Here is a 12,933-nt window from a genome sequence, read left to right as displayed (position 1 = left end):
TCTTAGTATTTTCTGGTGTTTAGTAGCCACGAAAAAGTAGCTGCTACTAAGTATCTCCGTGTTTTCACCCTAATGTTTGGTCCTTGTAAGGTAAAAAATTAGATTACCAGTGCACAGATAAATGCCCTCCATAATGAACTTTGCTGACAAAACAGTCACAAGAAGGGGTTTCTATACTGGTAATCTAATTATCTACCTTGCTTAGCATAGTTTGTAGTTAGGGCGTAGGGTGACAATTCCTTAAAGCAGTGGTTCTCAACCTTCCTAATGCTGCGACCCTTTAATATAGTTCCTCATGTTGTGGTGACCCCCAACCATAGAGGAGCGGTGTCTCAGTTCCTAAGACCATCAGAAATATGTGTTTTCCGATGGTCTTAGGCAACCTCTGTGAAAGGGTCATTCGACCCCCAAAGGGCTCCTAACCCACAGGTTGAGAACCACTGCCTTAAAGGGGACCTGTCACCCAAAGAAATGATTACAAATTGTTTTCTATTGTGTTTGTCAAGCAAAATAAACTTCATTTACACTATATAAATTTTTTGAAACTTATTTCCTTCAGCACTGGAATTCACCATTGCAGAAAACAGACAGGCTCCATTTTTTGGACACTGTTATTAAGGCAAGCTGTACACCCTGCCAAAATCTCATTTCTGTGCCAGTATGGGGGGGGGGGGCTGATACCCATGTCCATGCACTGGTTACAAAATTAGATGGTAAGGAGGGAGGGGGAATGTGAGGAGTGCAGTGACATCTAAGAAGTTCTGAATTCAAAGTGAAAGTAAGGCATAGAGGCGGGTCAGGCAATATATAATTGACAGCTGGGACTTTTAAATGCTTATATAATGGGTATAGATGTATTAAGAAAAAAATGAATTTTTCGTTACATGTTTAATTTGAAAAGGCTTTTATGATACAGCTTTTTATGTCTGGGTGACAGGTCCACTTTAAAGGGACAGTGCCCTTACCTTTACTCGGTAGTCCAACTCTGGTTAGAAAGGAACTGGTAGACTCTTTCTCATGCAAATAACTTTTTATTCACAGCCGATGGACACTGTCACATTTAGACAGGCAGGCAGTTGAGCACTTTAAATGGTACATACAATTCTTTCTCCTTCCAAGGACTTCCTAGGCCAGCTGCACAGCTTAGTAAATTATCTCTATAATTCCGCTTCCATGGACCTAGTCCCATCTATCCACTCTAGTCGTCCGGTATCCACTCTAGTACCCCTCCACTCTCTTTAGTTGTCTGGTACTCCTCAGTGATACCCCTCCACTCTTCCAGGATAGGACTTTTTATCTATTAATTCTGGCCAGAAGCCTTTTACACTCTTCCTAACTGTTCCTATACTGGCACTGGATTCCCTGACTAACGTGAGACCCGTTGGAACCTGGTTTCCCTTTCTCCTGGTTGGGGAGGAGGCTGCCCGTTCTATCTACCCTAACTGCCTCGTGCACGTAATGCTCGCTATTACACCCCTCTAACCTATTCTAGCTATTCCTCTACTACTGCCCAGGTCCTGACTCGCCTCCTGTCGATAGATGTTAACTCGACCACGCCCTCCTGTCAAAGACCCTCATCCTAGGTGTGGCTACTCCTTTTATACCTGCCTGCACTGCAGTGGCCAGTGGTCTAAATTACACTATTTTATTTATTTATTTTAATTATACCCAAGTTACTACAACGCAATAACACTTTCTGAACACTTAGCAAATTCACCAGAACACATATTAAGCATACAAATTTCTCCTTCTCTTTGCACCAACATTTACCACCTCCTTACAAGTATTGCTCTGTTTAGCTAAGAAAATAAGCCAAAATGTATGTGCAGTGTCCAAAATGTATGTTAATGTATGTTTCACAAGGGTGTATACTGTTCTTTTTAAGACTAATATATACATATTTTATAGAGGCACCAATCCAGTGGTTTCATTTTCTGAGTGCATCTTAGCTATGCCTGTTATGCCCCATAGCCAGACCCTGTTAATCCCCTAACCCAGGGGTCTGCAACCTTTAAGACATAAAGAGCCACTTGGACCCGTTTTCGAAAAGAAAAAAAAACTTGGAGCCGCAAAATGTGCCAGAGTCCAATAGCCCCCCTATAATGTGCCAGAGTCCCCCCTAATGTGCCAGGCCCCCCTATAATGTGCCAGAGTCCCCCCTAATGTGCCAGGCCCCCCTATAATGTGCCAGAGTCCCCCCTAATGTGCCAGGCCCCCCTATAATGTGCCAGAGTCCAATAGTCCCCCCTAATGTGCCAGGCCCCCCTATAATGTGCCAGAGTCCCCCCCTATAATGTGCCAGAGTCCCCCCTAATGTGCCAGGTCCCCCTATAATGTGCCAGAGTCCCCCCTAATGTGCCAGGCCCCCCTATAATGTGCCAGAGTCCCCCCTAATGTGCCAGGCCCCCTATAATGTGCCAGAGTCCAATAGCCCCCCCTATAATGTGCCAGAGTCCCCCCTAATGTGCCAGGCCCCCCTATAATGTGCCAGAGTCCCCCCCTATAATGTGCCAGAGTCCCCCCTAATGTGCCAGGCCCCCCTATAATGTGCCAGAGTCCCCCCTAATGTGCCAGGCCCCCCTATAATGTGCCAGAGTCCCCCCTAATGTGCCAGGCCCCCCTATAATGTGCCAGAGTCCAATAGCCCCCCCCTATAATGTGCCAGAGTCCCCCCTTATGTGCCAGGCCCCCCTATAATGTGCCAGAGTCCCCCCCTATAATGTGCCAGAGTCCCCCCTAATGTGCCAGGCCCCCCTATAATGTGCCAGAGTCCCCCCTAATGTGCTAGGCCCCCCTATAATGTGCCAGAGTCCCCCCTAATGTGCCAGGCCCCCCTATAATGTGCCAGAGTCCCCCCCTATAATGTGCCAGAGTCCCCCCTAATGTGCCAGGCCCCCCTAAAAGTGTGACTTACCTCCTGAGAGCGAATCACGCGCCTTCCTTCAGCCCGGTCCTCCTGTAGTCTGGCTTCAGTCCTCTTCAGCGCTGGCGGCGCGATGACATCATCGCGGTCCGGCGACCTCTCTGATAGGCTGCCGGCCAGCGGCAGCACACACATCATCCTCTGCGGAGAGCAGCGCCTGAAAAGCCACTGAAAGACTAAAAGTCAGAAGTCTTTCAGTGGCTTTTCAGGTGCGCTGCTCGCCGCGGAGGATGTTAGTCACCAGCCTGACCGGAGCCGCACCTAAGGCCAAAACGAGCCGCATGCGGCTCTGGAGCCGTGGGTTGCCGACCTCTGCCCTAACCTCTCTGTGTTCATAATGGAAAGCAATAGTTCTAAGATTTTATATTGTATATCAGTACTGGCATCTTCATCAGTGCATCTATAACCTGGAGGTCCAGTATTGTACCCCCTCCTTGTCCTTATTGTTTACTTTCTTCCTTTTTGATCTCCTTTAGTTTTTCTCTCTTTACTAAATAAAAAAACACACAATAGACTACATATCAGCTATTATGTTATCATATACAGTATGCTGTATATTTAAATCTGTTCACAATCTCTGGGGCAGAGTTTTCAATTTCTGCATGTGGGCTTTGCCATAAATCATGTCACAAAGAAAATGGCAAAAAAATAAAACCAGGCTAAAAGTTCACATTTTCTTTTGTGAAACGGGAGAGATTCGCTCATCACTATCAATAACATTTTATAACAGATTTTGCCATAGCAGTTCCTAAATGGTACACACAATTAAGGACCAGTAAAACTATGGGGCAGATTTATCAAAATGTAAGTTTGCATTTTTTCATGATTAAAGAAAAAAATGCAAAAATACTCGAGAATATTCTTAAAGGAGAAGGAAAGCCTAAATCACTTGGGGGTGCCAAAATGTTAGGCACCCCCAAGTGACTTAAATCGCTTACCTTGTACTCCGGGCTGCCCCTGTTAAGAGAGAACAGCACCAGCCCGGGGTACCTGCGAGCGCTTCCTCTTCTGCATTGGCGTGCTGCGCATGTGCATTAGAGTGAAAAGCCGAACTTTAACAACAAAGTCGGCTTTTCACTCTAATGCGCATGCGGCGGCCCAGGGAATTTGCCGCAGAAGAAACATGGAAGAAGGCTTGCCTCCCACCCCCAGCTTCCCTTCCTTCCCCCTCTTCCTCTTCTTCTCCTCTTTCTACTCCCCCCGACTCTCTCCCTTGTTGGTCTGTAAAGGGACTGTTCCCTTAGGGGCTGATTTACTTACCCACGAACGGGTCGAATGGAGTCCGATTGCGATTTTTTCGTATGTTTTGCGATTTTTTCGGATTCTTTACGAATTTTTCGGATCCAATACGATTTTTGCGTAAAAACGCGAGTTTTCCTATCCATTACGAAAGTTGCGTAAAAAGTTGCGCATTTTGCGTAGCGTTAAAAGTTACGCGAAAAGTTGCGCATTTTTCGCGTAAGTTTTAACGCTACGCAAAATGCGCAACTTTTTACGCAACTTTCGGAATGGATACGAAAAACTCGCGTTTTTACGCAAAAATCGTATTGGATCCGAAAAAATCGCAAAACATACGAAAAAGTCGCAAAATATTCGTTTTCAAGTCGGAACTTTTCCAATTCGGGTCGGATTCGTGGGTTAGTAAATCAGCCCCTTAATGTTGTAAAATCTTTAAAAAAGCAAAATAAAATCTTTAAAAAAAAAAACATGGAAGAAGGAAGCGCTCGCTACAGGTACCCCGGGCTGGTGCGGTTTTCTCCTAACAGAGGCACCAGCCCCGGGTGCAAGGTAAGCGATTTAAGCCTAACATTTTGGCACCCCCAAGTGACTTAGCCTTTCCTTCTCCTTTAAGAACCACAAATATTCTTTATTTATTAAAAATCAATGAAAAGTTGCCAGTAAAAGCTGTTGAGGTTCAACAAAAGTCAATGGGAATTGTCTCCAACAACTTTATTTATTTAATTTCCCAGTTTATAAAACATTTGAGTTTTTTTTATCTTCATTGAAAATAAATGGAACAATGTGATCCACTCCAGCTTGCAACTTTTTTTTTCTGTGACAAAATGCACACAGAATTATTCTGCCCAGTTTTTTTCTTAAATAAGCAAACCCCTTGAGAGGTAAAGTTTCACGAGTTTTGTAGCGTTCATTTTTTTTTCCGCTTGTGCTTTTTACATTTGGCTAAATTACTTGACATTTGTGGTTTTAGTGGCAATAGGTTTCTTCGTGTTTTCAAAGAACTGTAAAACCACTAAACTCAGAATTGTTGAAAAATGAGTCTCTCCCATTCAAAATAATTTAAGTGAACTGATTAGACTTTAGCAAGATATTTTCGATAATATTAGAAAAAGAAAGAACCTCTCCTGAGGCATAATAGATTCCTGAAAAAGAATTGTCCCATAGGCCACTGAAAAGTTTGAATAGAAAGATCATGGATCAATGTACAGAATGTTTATTCATTCTTAGGAAGCAAATAATTATAAATATACATATAGCTAGTATTTTTTTCACTGAGCATCCTATTGTGGGGCATTAGGTACCCAGACTCTACTAAAATGTGCTATGATACAAGCTAGACCCACACTTTTTAAAGCCCTCTTTCAAAAATCTGAATTTTGGCTCCTTAAATTTCCTTAAGTTTTTGTATCTCTGAGTTGCCTGCTGATAATATATACAAAGTTATTAACCCTGTTTTGAGTAATTCCTTTTTATCATTACTTTTAGAATCTGGTCATGCATCACATCTGGGACAAAAATAACATGTAACTTCTAATAAAGTGGTGATTATTTTAATGTAGCTTCTGTCTACATCTATATGCTGTTCAACATTTCCAAGCAGGGAAGCATAACAACCGCTTAGAAGACCCCTAGCGCCCAATACTCTGTAGCTCTCAGGTTTCTAACAGCTTGTGCCCACTTTGGACATCAGAGGGCGCATGTCCCTTATTCCAGACAGAAAAAGAGGGGACAGAGAGGTGTTTTCCTTTATAATAACGAAATGCCTATGCTCACATGGCAACGTGTACTAGTCTATGGCATGTATATGTTTATGTATTGAAAAGACTTGAATCTTTGTAGATTGTTGTGGATCTATGTAAAATATTTCCATTAGCTTCTTCAGTGATTATATTTTGTAGCGTGTGTAGGCATTTAATGAATATCTTGCTTCTAACCATAAAATAGGGATTGTGCGTTCGTTTCTGAAGTTAGCGCAAGGTTGAAAGCTCCCCTTCTCACATTCCCTACTGAAAGCTTCTGCTTAGTGCCAGTAGCAGGTCACGTTACCACATGGTGGCTCCCGAGAGCTCCGGAAGGCACTGTGTCCTTCCCTTTTCTTGTCATGCACAGTTAATGGGGGAGGAGAAAAACATTGTCAGTCACACAGACACACATAATAGGCAGCAGCGGCACTCAGCTCCATATTCACATCACATTCTCTCAGCCATAGGAGCACAACAACGTGATTGTGTCACACATTCTCTTCCCCTGTGTGTGTCACTGGCGCTGGTATTTTTTTTTTACCTTCCCTACACTCTTGGGTGATGGAAAATAATCTGTCAGCAGCACAGATCGTTGGGCTGTCCCTCCTACTGCTGCTGGCTGCGGATCATTGCTGAGTGGGAGGGTAGGGATGGACATGATCCTTCGCATTTCTTGTTAAGGGATCCACATGCAGACCGTTATCCTGCTGCAAGCTGCTTCCCAACGCTGTGCTCCTGGGGTCCTGCTGTATTATCATCCCATGTGCCTGGGCTGTTTACTGACCGACAGGGATTATGGTGAAATTGCCGGCTCTCACTCCTTACTGGCCCCTCATCCGTTTCTTGGTTCCTCTGGGGATCACCAACATCGCCATCGACTTCGGCGAGCAGGTACCTGAGCCTTCCGGTGTACATTTTGTTCCCCCATTGTCTGCCTCCTGCTGCTAGGCTATCATAGCCACTGTGACTAGAGCATCAGTCTGAGGATGCCAGTATCTATATAATAGTCATTTATGTCTCGTTATGTTATATCTAAAGTCTACATATCTATGACAGATTACTACTTATCTAGCACCTATCAATGCATATATTATTATAGATTTTTATATATATTTTATAATTTATATAATTATTATATACCTCTGTATAACTCTGTACAATTATGCACATTAATTTAAAGAATTACCTAAAATATAGTAATGTATAGCCTAGAGATTGTGCCAGGTGCATATCAATAATACACATTTGAGCACCTGCTGGTGATGATGCTGATGGATAAAGCCATGTGTGTGATTGTATAACACTGGCATTTTCTGGTTATGCCTGCCAGCATGATACTGATGTTTGGCTGAACAAACCTGTGTGTGCCAGGGCACAGGGTCAGTGAGTAATCACAATGCGGTGCTGAGGTGAGTAGGATGCTGGCTTTGTTTACATCAGAGATACTGTTAGTATGTTGGTGGGGGTTGGAGGTGACAGTGAGGTTAGTGGATCTGGCAAGCTCTAAGTGCTTCCTCATGTTTCCCCTGTCAGCCACTGTCATTTTGTATTTTTATTTGTATCAATTTGTCCCATCACTCACACTAAATCAGGCTATATAGCAATATATACAATATATTTGGATTTCTTTCAGAAAAAAAAGCCTTCTCTTTTGCTTGCCTGGCCCAGTTCCTTCCTTATCATTTAACTTTCCCATGCTGCATGCTTTCAACCTACTCTGTAATCTTCAGTGCGCTGTTATTAAACATGTGCTCTTTGTCCTGGAGGGTTATATTATTTCACATTATGCATATTACCTGTTTCTTTTTTATAACTAACAGTTTTATGGTTCAGATATGGGATTGCTTATCCAGAAACCCGTTATCCAGAAAGTTCCGAATTACGTAAGAGCCATCTCCCATAGACTCCATTATAAGCAAATAATTCTAATTTTTAAAAATGATTTCCTTTTTCTCTGTAATAAGTGCCTTGTACTTGATCCCAACTAAGAGATAATTAAACCTTATTGGAGGCAGAACAAGTCTATTCAGGGTTTATTCAGTACTGAAATTATTTTTAGTAAACTTATGTTATGGAGATCCATATTATCCGGAAAAAGTTCCCTTATCCGGAAAACCCCAGATCCCAAGCAGTCTGGATTACAGGTCCCAATACCTGTGTTTGTATTCACTTTTCAAATTTAACAAGAATATTTCTGATATTTCTATTTTTTGGCACACCCCCTGCCAACATACTGTATATAGTTCTCAATGACATAAAGAAGTCAGTATGGCATGCATATGGCATGCTCTTAAATTCCTTTTCGTCATGTTCACACCTAAAACAAAAAAAAAGCTTTAACTTAATGCTGCAGCTATAGCAGGTTGTCATTTTTATTCTCCTTCTGTAGTATTAATACCATAGTATGAGTATGTGTTTCCGTAGTCAGTGATGGGGTCACCATCACCATGAATCTGCCCTTAATGTCACATTCTCCATGTTTTCAGTGATGTAGTGTAGCTCACTTACCTGTTTCTCTCAGTGTGTGGATATGTTTGGATGTGTGTTTGTTTGTGTGTTTGTTTGTTTGTGTGTTTGTATCTATATATAATACACTGGAGCAATGGCTTTCCTGATTGTTAAATTGTCATAAACGATCATTAGTGATGTCATCAGTTATTAGCAGTGTTAATGATGTAATTTCTGTCACATAACTCACTAAAATATGTGTATTATATTAAAAAAATGCACCCCCTGTAGTAAAATATGAGCATATGTAGGGGACATATTATTCACTATATGATACTCAAGAGCCATGAATATCCCTGTAAATTGTATCCTTATAATTTGTGTCACATAACTCACTGAAATGTGTGTATTATAACAAATAATGTACCTGCCCCTTGTAGAATATTAGAAATCACCTCAGGCACTTCAGCCAGTGGAAGGTGAAACTTGACTTAGGACAGGTCAGCATGGTCTGTCTATGCTCCCCCCTAAGGTGGCATATGTGACGAGAGGATCAGGCAATATATCCGAAGTTAGTCAAACTGCTTAACCAAATCTGGCCACGTATAGCCAACTTTAGACTTTTTCTTCCCTCTTTAAAAATGATATTTCTACTATATGTTTCTATTTGAGCCTGGTATGCGTACACTGGATCACATGCTGTACATTCAGTTCAGCATACAGTGACATACATTACTGACTGTTCAGGTAGTATTGTATTAAATACACTGCAGCCTAATTTTGGCAGCTGCACCACAGATCAGATTTCAAGGTCACTCTAAATAAAGCTATCTTTAATTATAGAAATACTGTACATTTTTTTGCCCTTAAAACAGCTTTGGTTACTAGCATTCTGCATTCTTAGAAATATTTAATTTGTATAAAGGATTATATATATATATATATATATTTGTTTATTTATTTATCTTTAATTAAACTGATATTTTGAGCAGCAGATGCCACTTTTAATGACTTCTTGAGGACATTCTGTAGCTACTTATTTTCCAAGTAACAGTGGTTTTATGTTTTTCAAATATATAGTTTTAGCTTTAAACTGAATGTACTGGTATAGTAGCTCTATTTTATCAAACAGAGAACATCTGTTAGTTTGACAGCTGGTCTGGTTTGGAGCTTTACTTTGCAAGGCCTGCTTGACACTAGATAAAACCTGTATTTGATTATTTTGCACACTTTCATTTTGAAGGAGAATTCATGCTAGGGTTAAAATGATGTACAGTATGTTTGGGCCGCTGCACCAGCCCACAATCACAGCCCTTTAGAAGCAAACATCTGTGCCTCCAAAGATGCCCCAGTGAGTTACCCATCTTCTTTTCTGATAAATCACTGCACATGCTCTGTGCTACTGTTAGTTACTGAGCTTAGGGACCGATTTACAATATATTTTATGTATTGAATATAAATGTCATGGAATCAGGTTGATTAGTAATTTATTCAGATTCACATCACATGGCAACTCTGAAACCATTTAGTATTAGTATACTATCAGCCCTGTGGCATCAAGCCAACCTATTTTTCTGCTTGATAGTTTGTAATGACTCCTAAGTGTAGCTTCTCAGCAGCTGCTTAGAGTGCACCGAGCATGTAAGTGTCGCAGATACTAGATGGGGAGCTCCTGTGACAACTGAATGCCTAGATCATTAATACTATAGAGATGCTGAACCTTTATTAATTTTTGGGGTTTATTTCTCCTTTACTGTCTCATGGCATGTTTTACACAAGCTTGTAAGTAATAAGTATTAGTACCAAAATAAATAGCAATTTTAGAAAGACTCAGATGAAAAGACGAGCATCCCACTCAGATGAAGCAACGCACATCCCAGCAACTCCAGGTTACAGTTCAATAGAGAGTGGAAATTTGATAATTTATAACAATCTACTTCTATTGCAGTGTATTAGTTTGTGCACATAACGGCATGGGCCCACACTTACAGCACTTACATTAAATGATCCAACAGACTGACCTGTTTAGTTTGATAATTTTGTCCAGCTAATTATTTATATTATTATATTTTATAATAATTATAATTTTATAATAATAATAATAATTATAATTTTATAATAATTTATATTATTATTTTAACATTTAGATATTGTGAGGAAACCTTTTTTTTGTTAGTTCTGAACACTGTGTTCAAGTAAATAATACAACACTGAGAGTCATTACATTTGTTATTCTGATGATATTTTGTGCATGTTGTACTTGTTCTGCCTGTTTCTAGATGGGTTACTGACCAGTAAAATACCTGATGAAATTCCAAACTAGGTAGCTGCAGAAAAAAATGTATTAATTAAAAAAGAAAAACAAAAAATGAGAGCAATTGCAAATTGTCTCAGAATATCACTGCCTACATGATTCTAAAAGGTGAACTACCCCTCTTATTCTGTTAGGTGAGATATTGTGCTGCTTCTCAAAGGTTTTTTGTGATTGAGGAAGTGATTGTGGATTCATAAATTACAATTTTTATATATACAGCTAATGATATGTGCAAATCCTTTTGGTCTGCCGAGGGAGAGGGACACTGTAGTTTTCATTTCTATGCAAAGTGTTCTGCATACCATTTTTCACTGCATAGTTTGCCCATTTATGCTACTAATTTATATATGATTTGGATGGAAGTCTGAGTTAATGGCTGTAGAGGTTTTTGTTCTGTTACCACTCCCATCCAGACAGGTTTCCCTGTATGGATGGGTGTGGTAACAGTTGGATCCTTCAGGCCAGCATCATACCTGGCATATCCTATGCCAGACATTTTCTGTCAAGTAAAAAACATAGGTGTCTACTTAATACTGCCTCCTGCAGGTCACTTTCCTTGTGTCCATTTGCTTTCATAGGCTGGATTTTACCCTACAAATGCTGAAATCTACTCCTTGTTTGCAGTGACAGGCAGATGAAAGTCAGCGGCAGGAAGCAGTGCCATTTCTCTAGCAGAAAAACTCTGTTGAAGGGTCCCCTAAGGTGCCCTTAGCTTAAAATCCAATTTCTTTTTATTAAAAGGTTTTTCCTTGTCTTTTTGTTTTGCAAATAAAAAAGTACATATCAAGACCTCTTTTAAATCGCACAAACTAGAACAGGCCCAGCAACATAAGTTTCCTGTAAATGGCACTACTCATACTACTCCTGTATTTTATTTCTAGTATAATTGTAATATGAGAGACTTAGATATTTCCAGCATGCTTAATAGGGTTACTTTGCATTCATGCACAATTAACAATTGAAAAGCATAAATAAATCATTTCATGTGGTTGGAGGTAAGTGTTTATTGTTCTCTCATGGTGCTGATTTATCTCCAGTCTCTCTAGTTCACAATCACAACAGTTAGATTCCCTATGTGCTCATTATAATGGGCCCATACCTAAAATGCTGCAAAATATAAACATATATGATGCTTCATTTTTTAATATTGTTCCTAACTGTGTAAGGTGGGGCAGTCAGCAATTTCAGTTGATGATTAAACCTTTACTTCAAGGGTATTATTTATGATAATGAGATGCAGAACAATGCTCTTTTTTTCTTTAGCTATTCACATGCTTGTGAATATAGAGGAGATAGAGGTGACTCGAAAGAGGCAGAGCTGTACCAGTTGCGACTGATGCCTACTTAATGTTGTTGCCTTTATATGGTACATGGTAGAAGTTGTTCAATAGAAGAGACTATTTTGACCTAATAGTGGCTTTCCAGGGCAAACCACATTAGCTCTGCTTCTGTATGAAGATATATAGTATATTAGCATGTATTTATTACTAAATGATATAACTGCATTTTGTGTCTGCTTAATGAATGACTAGTCTATTGTGCAAATTGTCTGCACAGGTTCCCATTGCTTCACTAAGACACAAAGGGTTGCCTGAGGAAGTTAGCATTAAGATAGAAGAGATTGGTATTGAGATTAGGGGTTAGAGTTTAGCTCCATAGGGCTGCTGCCTGTGGTTAGTAGTTAAGCAGTTCTATGTATTAAAGGAGAAAGAAAGGTAAAAACTAAGTAAGCTTTATCAGAAAGGTCTATGTAAATACAGCCATAAGCACTCACAGAAACGCTGCACTGACTTCTCTGAAAAAATATTTCTTGTGTCTGTAATTCCTGTGCCACAGACATGCAGCTTTCTGCTCTCTCCTGCTCCCCCTCCCTCAAGAATGCTAAGAACTCACTCCCCCCCTTAGAAATGTGGATCTAAGCCAATCAGCAGGAAGCAGACTAATAGGGGGAGATTCACTAAGACCCGAACGCTCCGAGCATATACACGCCGTTTTTTTTCGCGCTCACGCAACTTTTTCGTGCGGCCACACAATTTTTTCGCGTGCCCGCGCGAAAAATTTGGAAAGGCTCTGCCGCTGTTTACAATGGCCAGTACGAAAATTTTGTGACCTTTGGATCGCCAATACGATATTATCGTGAGTAATACGATTTTTTCGTAAGCATTTTCGGGATATTTGCGATCTTCAGAAATTTTCGTTTCCAATCCGAATTTTTCCCATTCGTGATTCGAATTCGTGGATTAGTAAATCTGCCCCTAGTCTAACTA

The 12,933-nt window shown here is 40.4% G+C and overlaps 1 protein-coding gene across 1 annotated transcript in view; it reads left to right on the top strand.

The window, feature by feature from the left end:
* The first annotated feature begins 6,279 nt into the window (after positions 1-6,279).
* Positions 6,280-12,933, top strand: part of ankh (ANKH inorganic pyrophosphate transport regulator) — a 77,392-nt gene continuing 70,738 nt past the window's right edge. Inside the window, exon 1 of the mRNA XM_002933122.5 lies at positions 6,280-6,795. Coding sequence (XP_002933168.1) covers positions 6,700-6,795 — 96 coding nt within the window. The 5' untranslated portion in view covers positions 6,280-6,699. The remainder of the gene's footprint in view (positions 6,796-12,933) is intronic.

The sequence above is a fragment of the Xenopus tropicalis genome, chromosome 6 (assembly GCF_000004195.4).
Source record: "Xenopus tropicalis strain Nigerian chromosome 6, UCB_Xtro_10.0, whole genome shotgun sequence".
NCBI classification, from domain to species: Eukaryota; Metazoa; Chordata; class Amphibia; order Anura; family Pipidae; genus Xenopus; species Xenopus tropicalis.
Note: the sequence above shows the minus strand (reverse complement) of the source record. Positions and strands in the feature narration are given on the sequence as shown.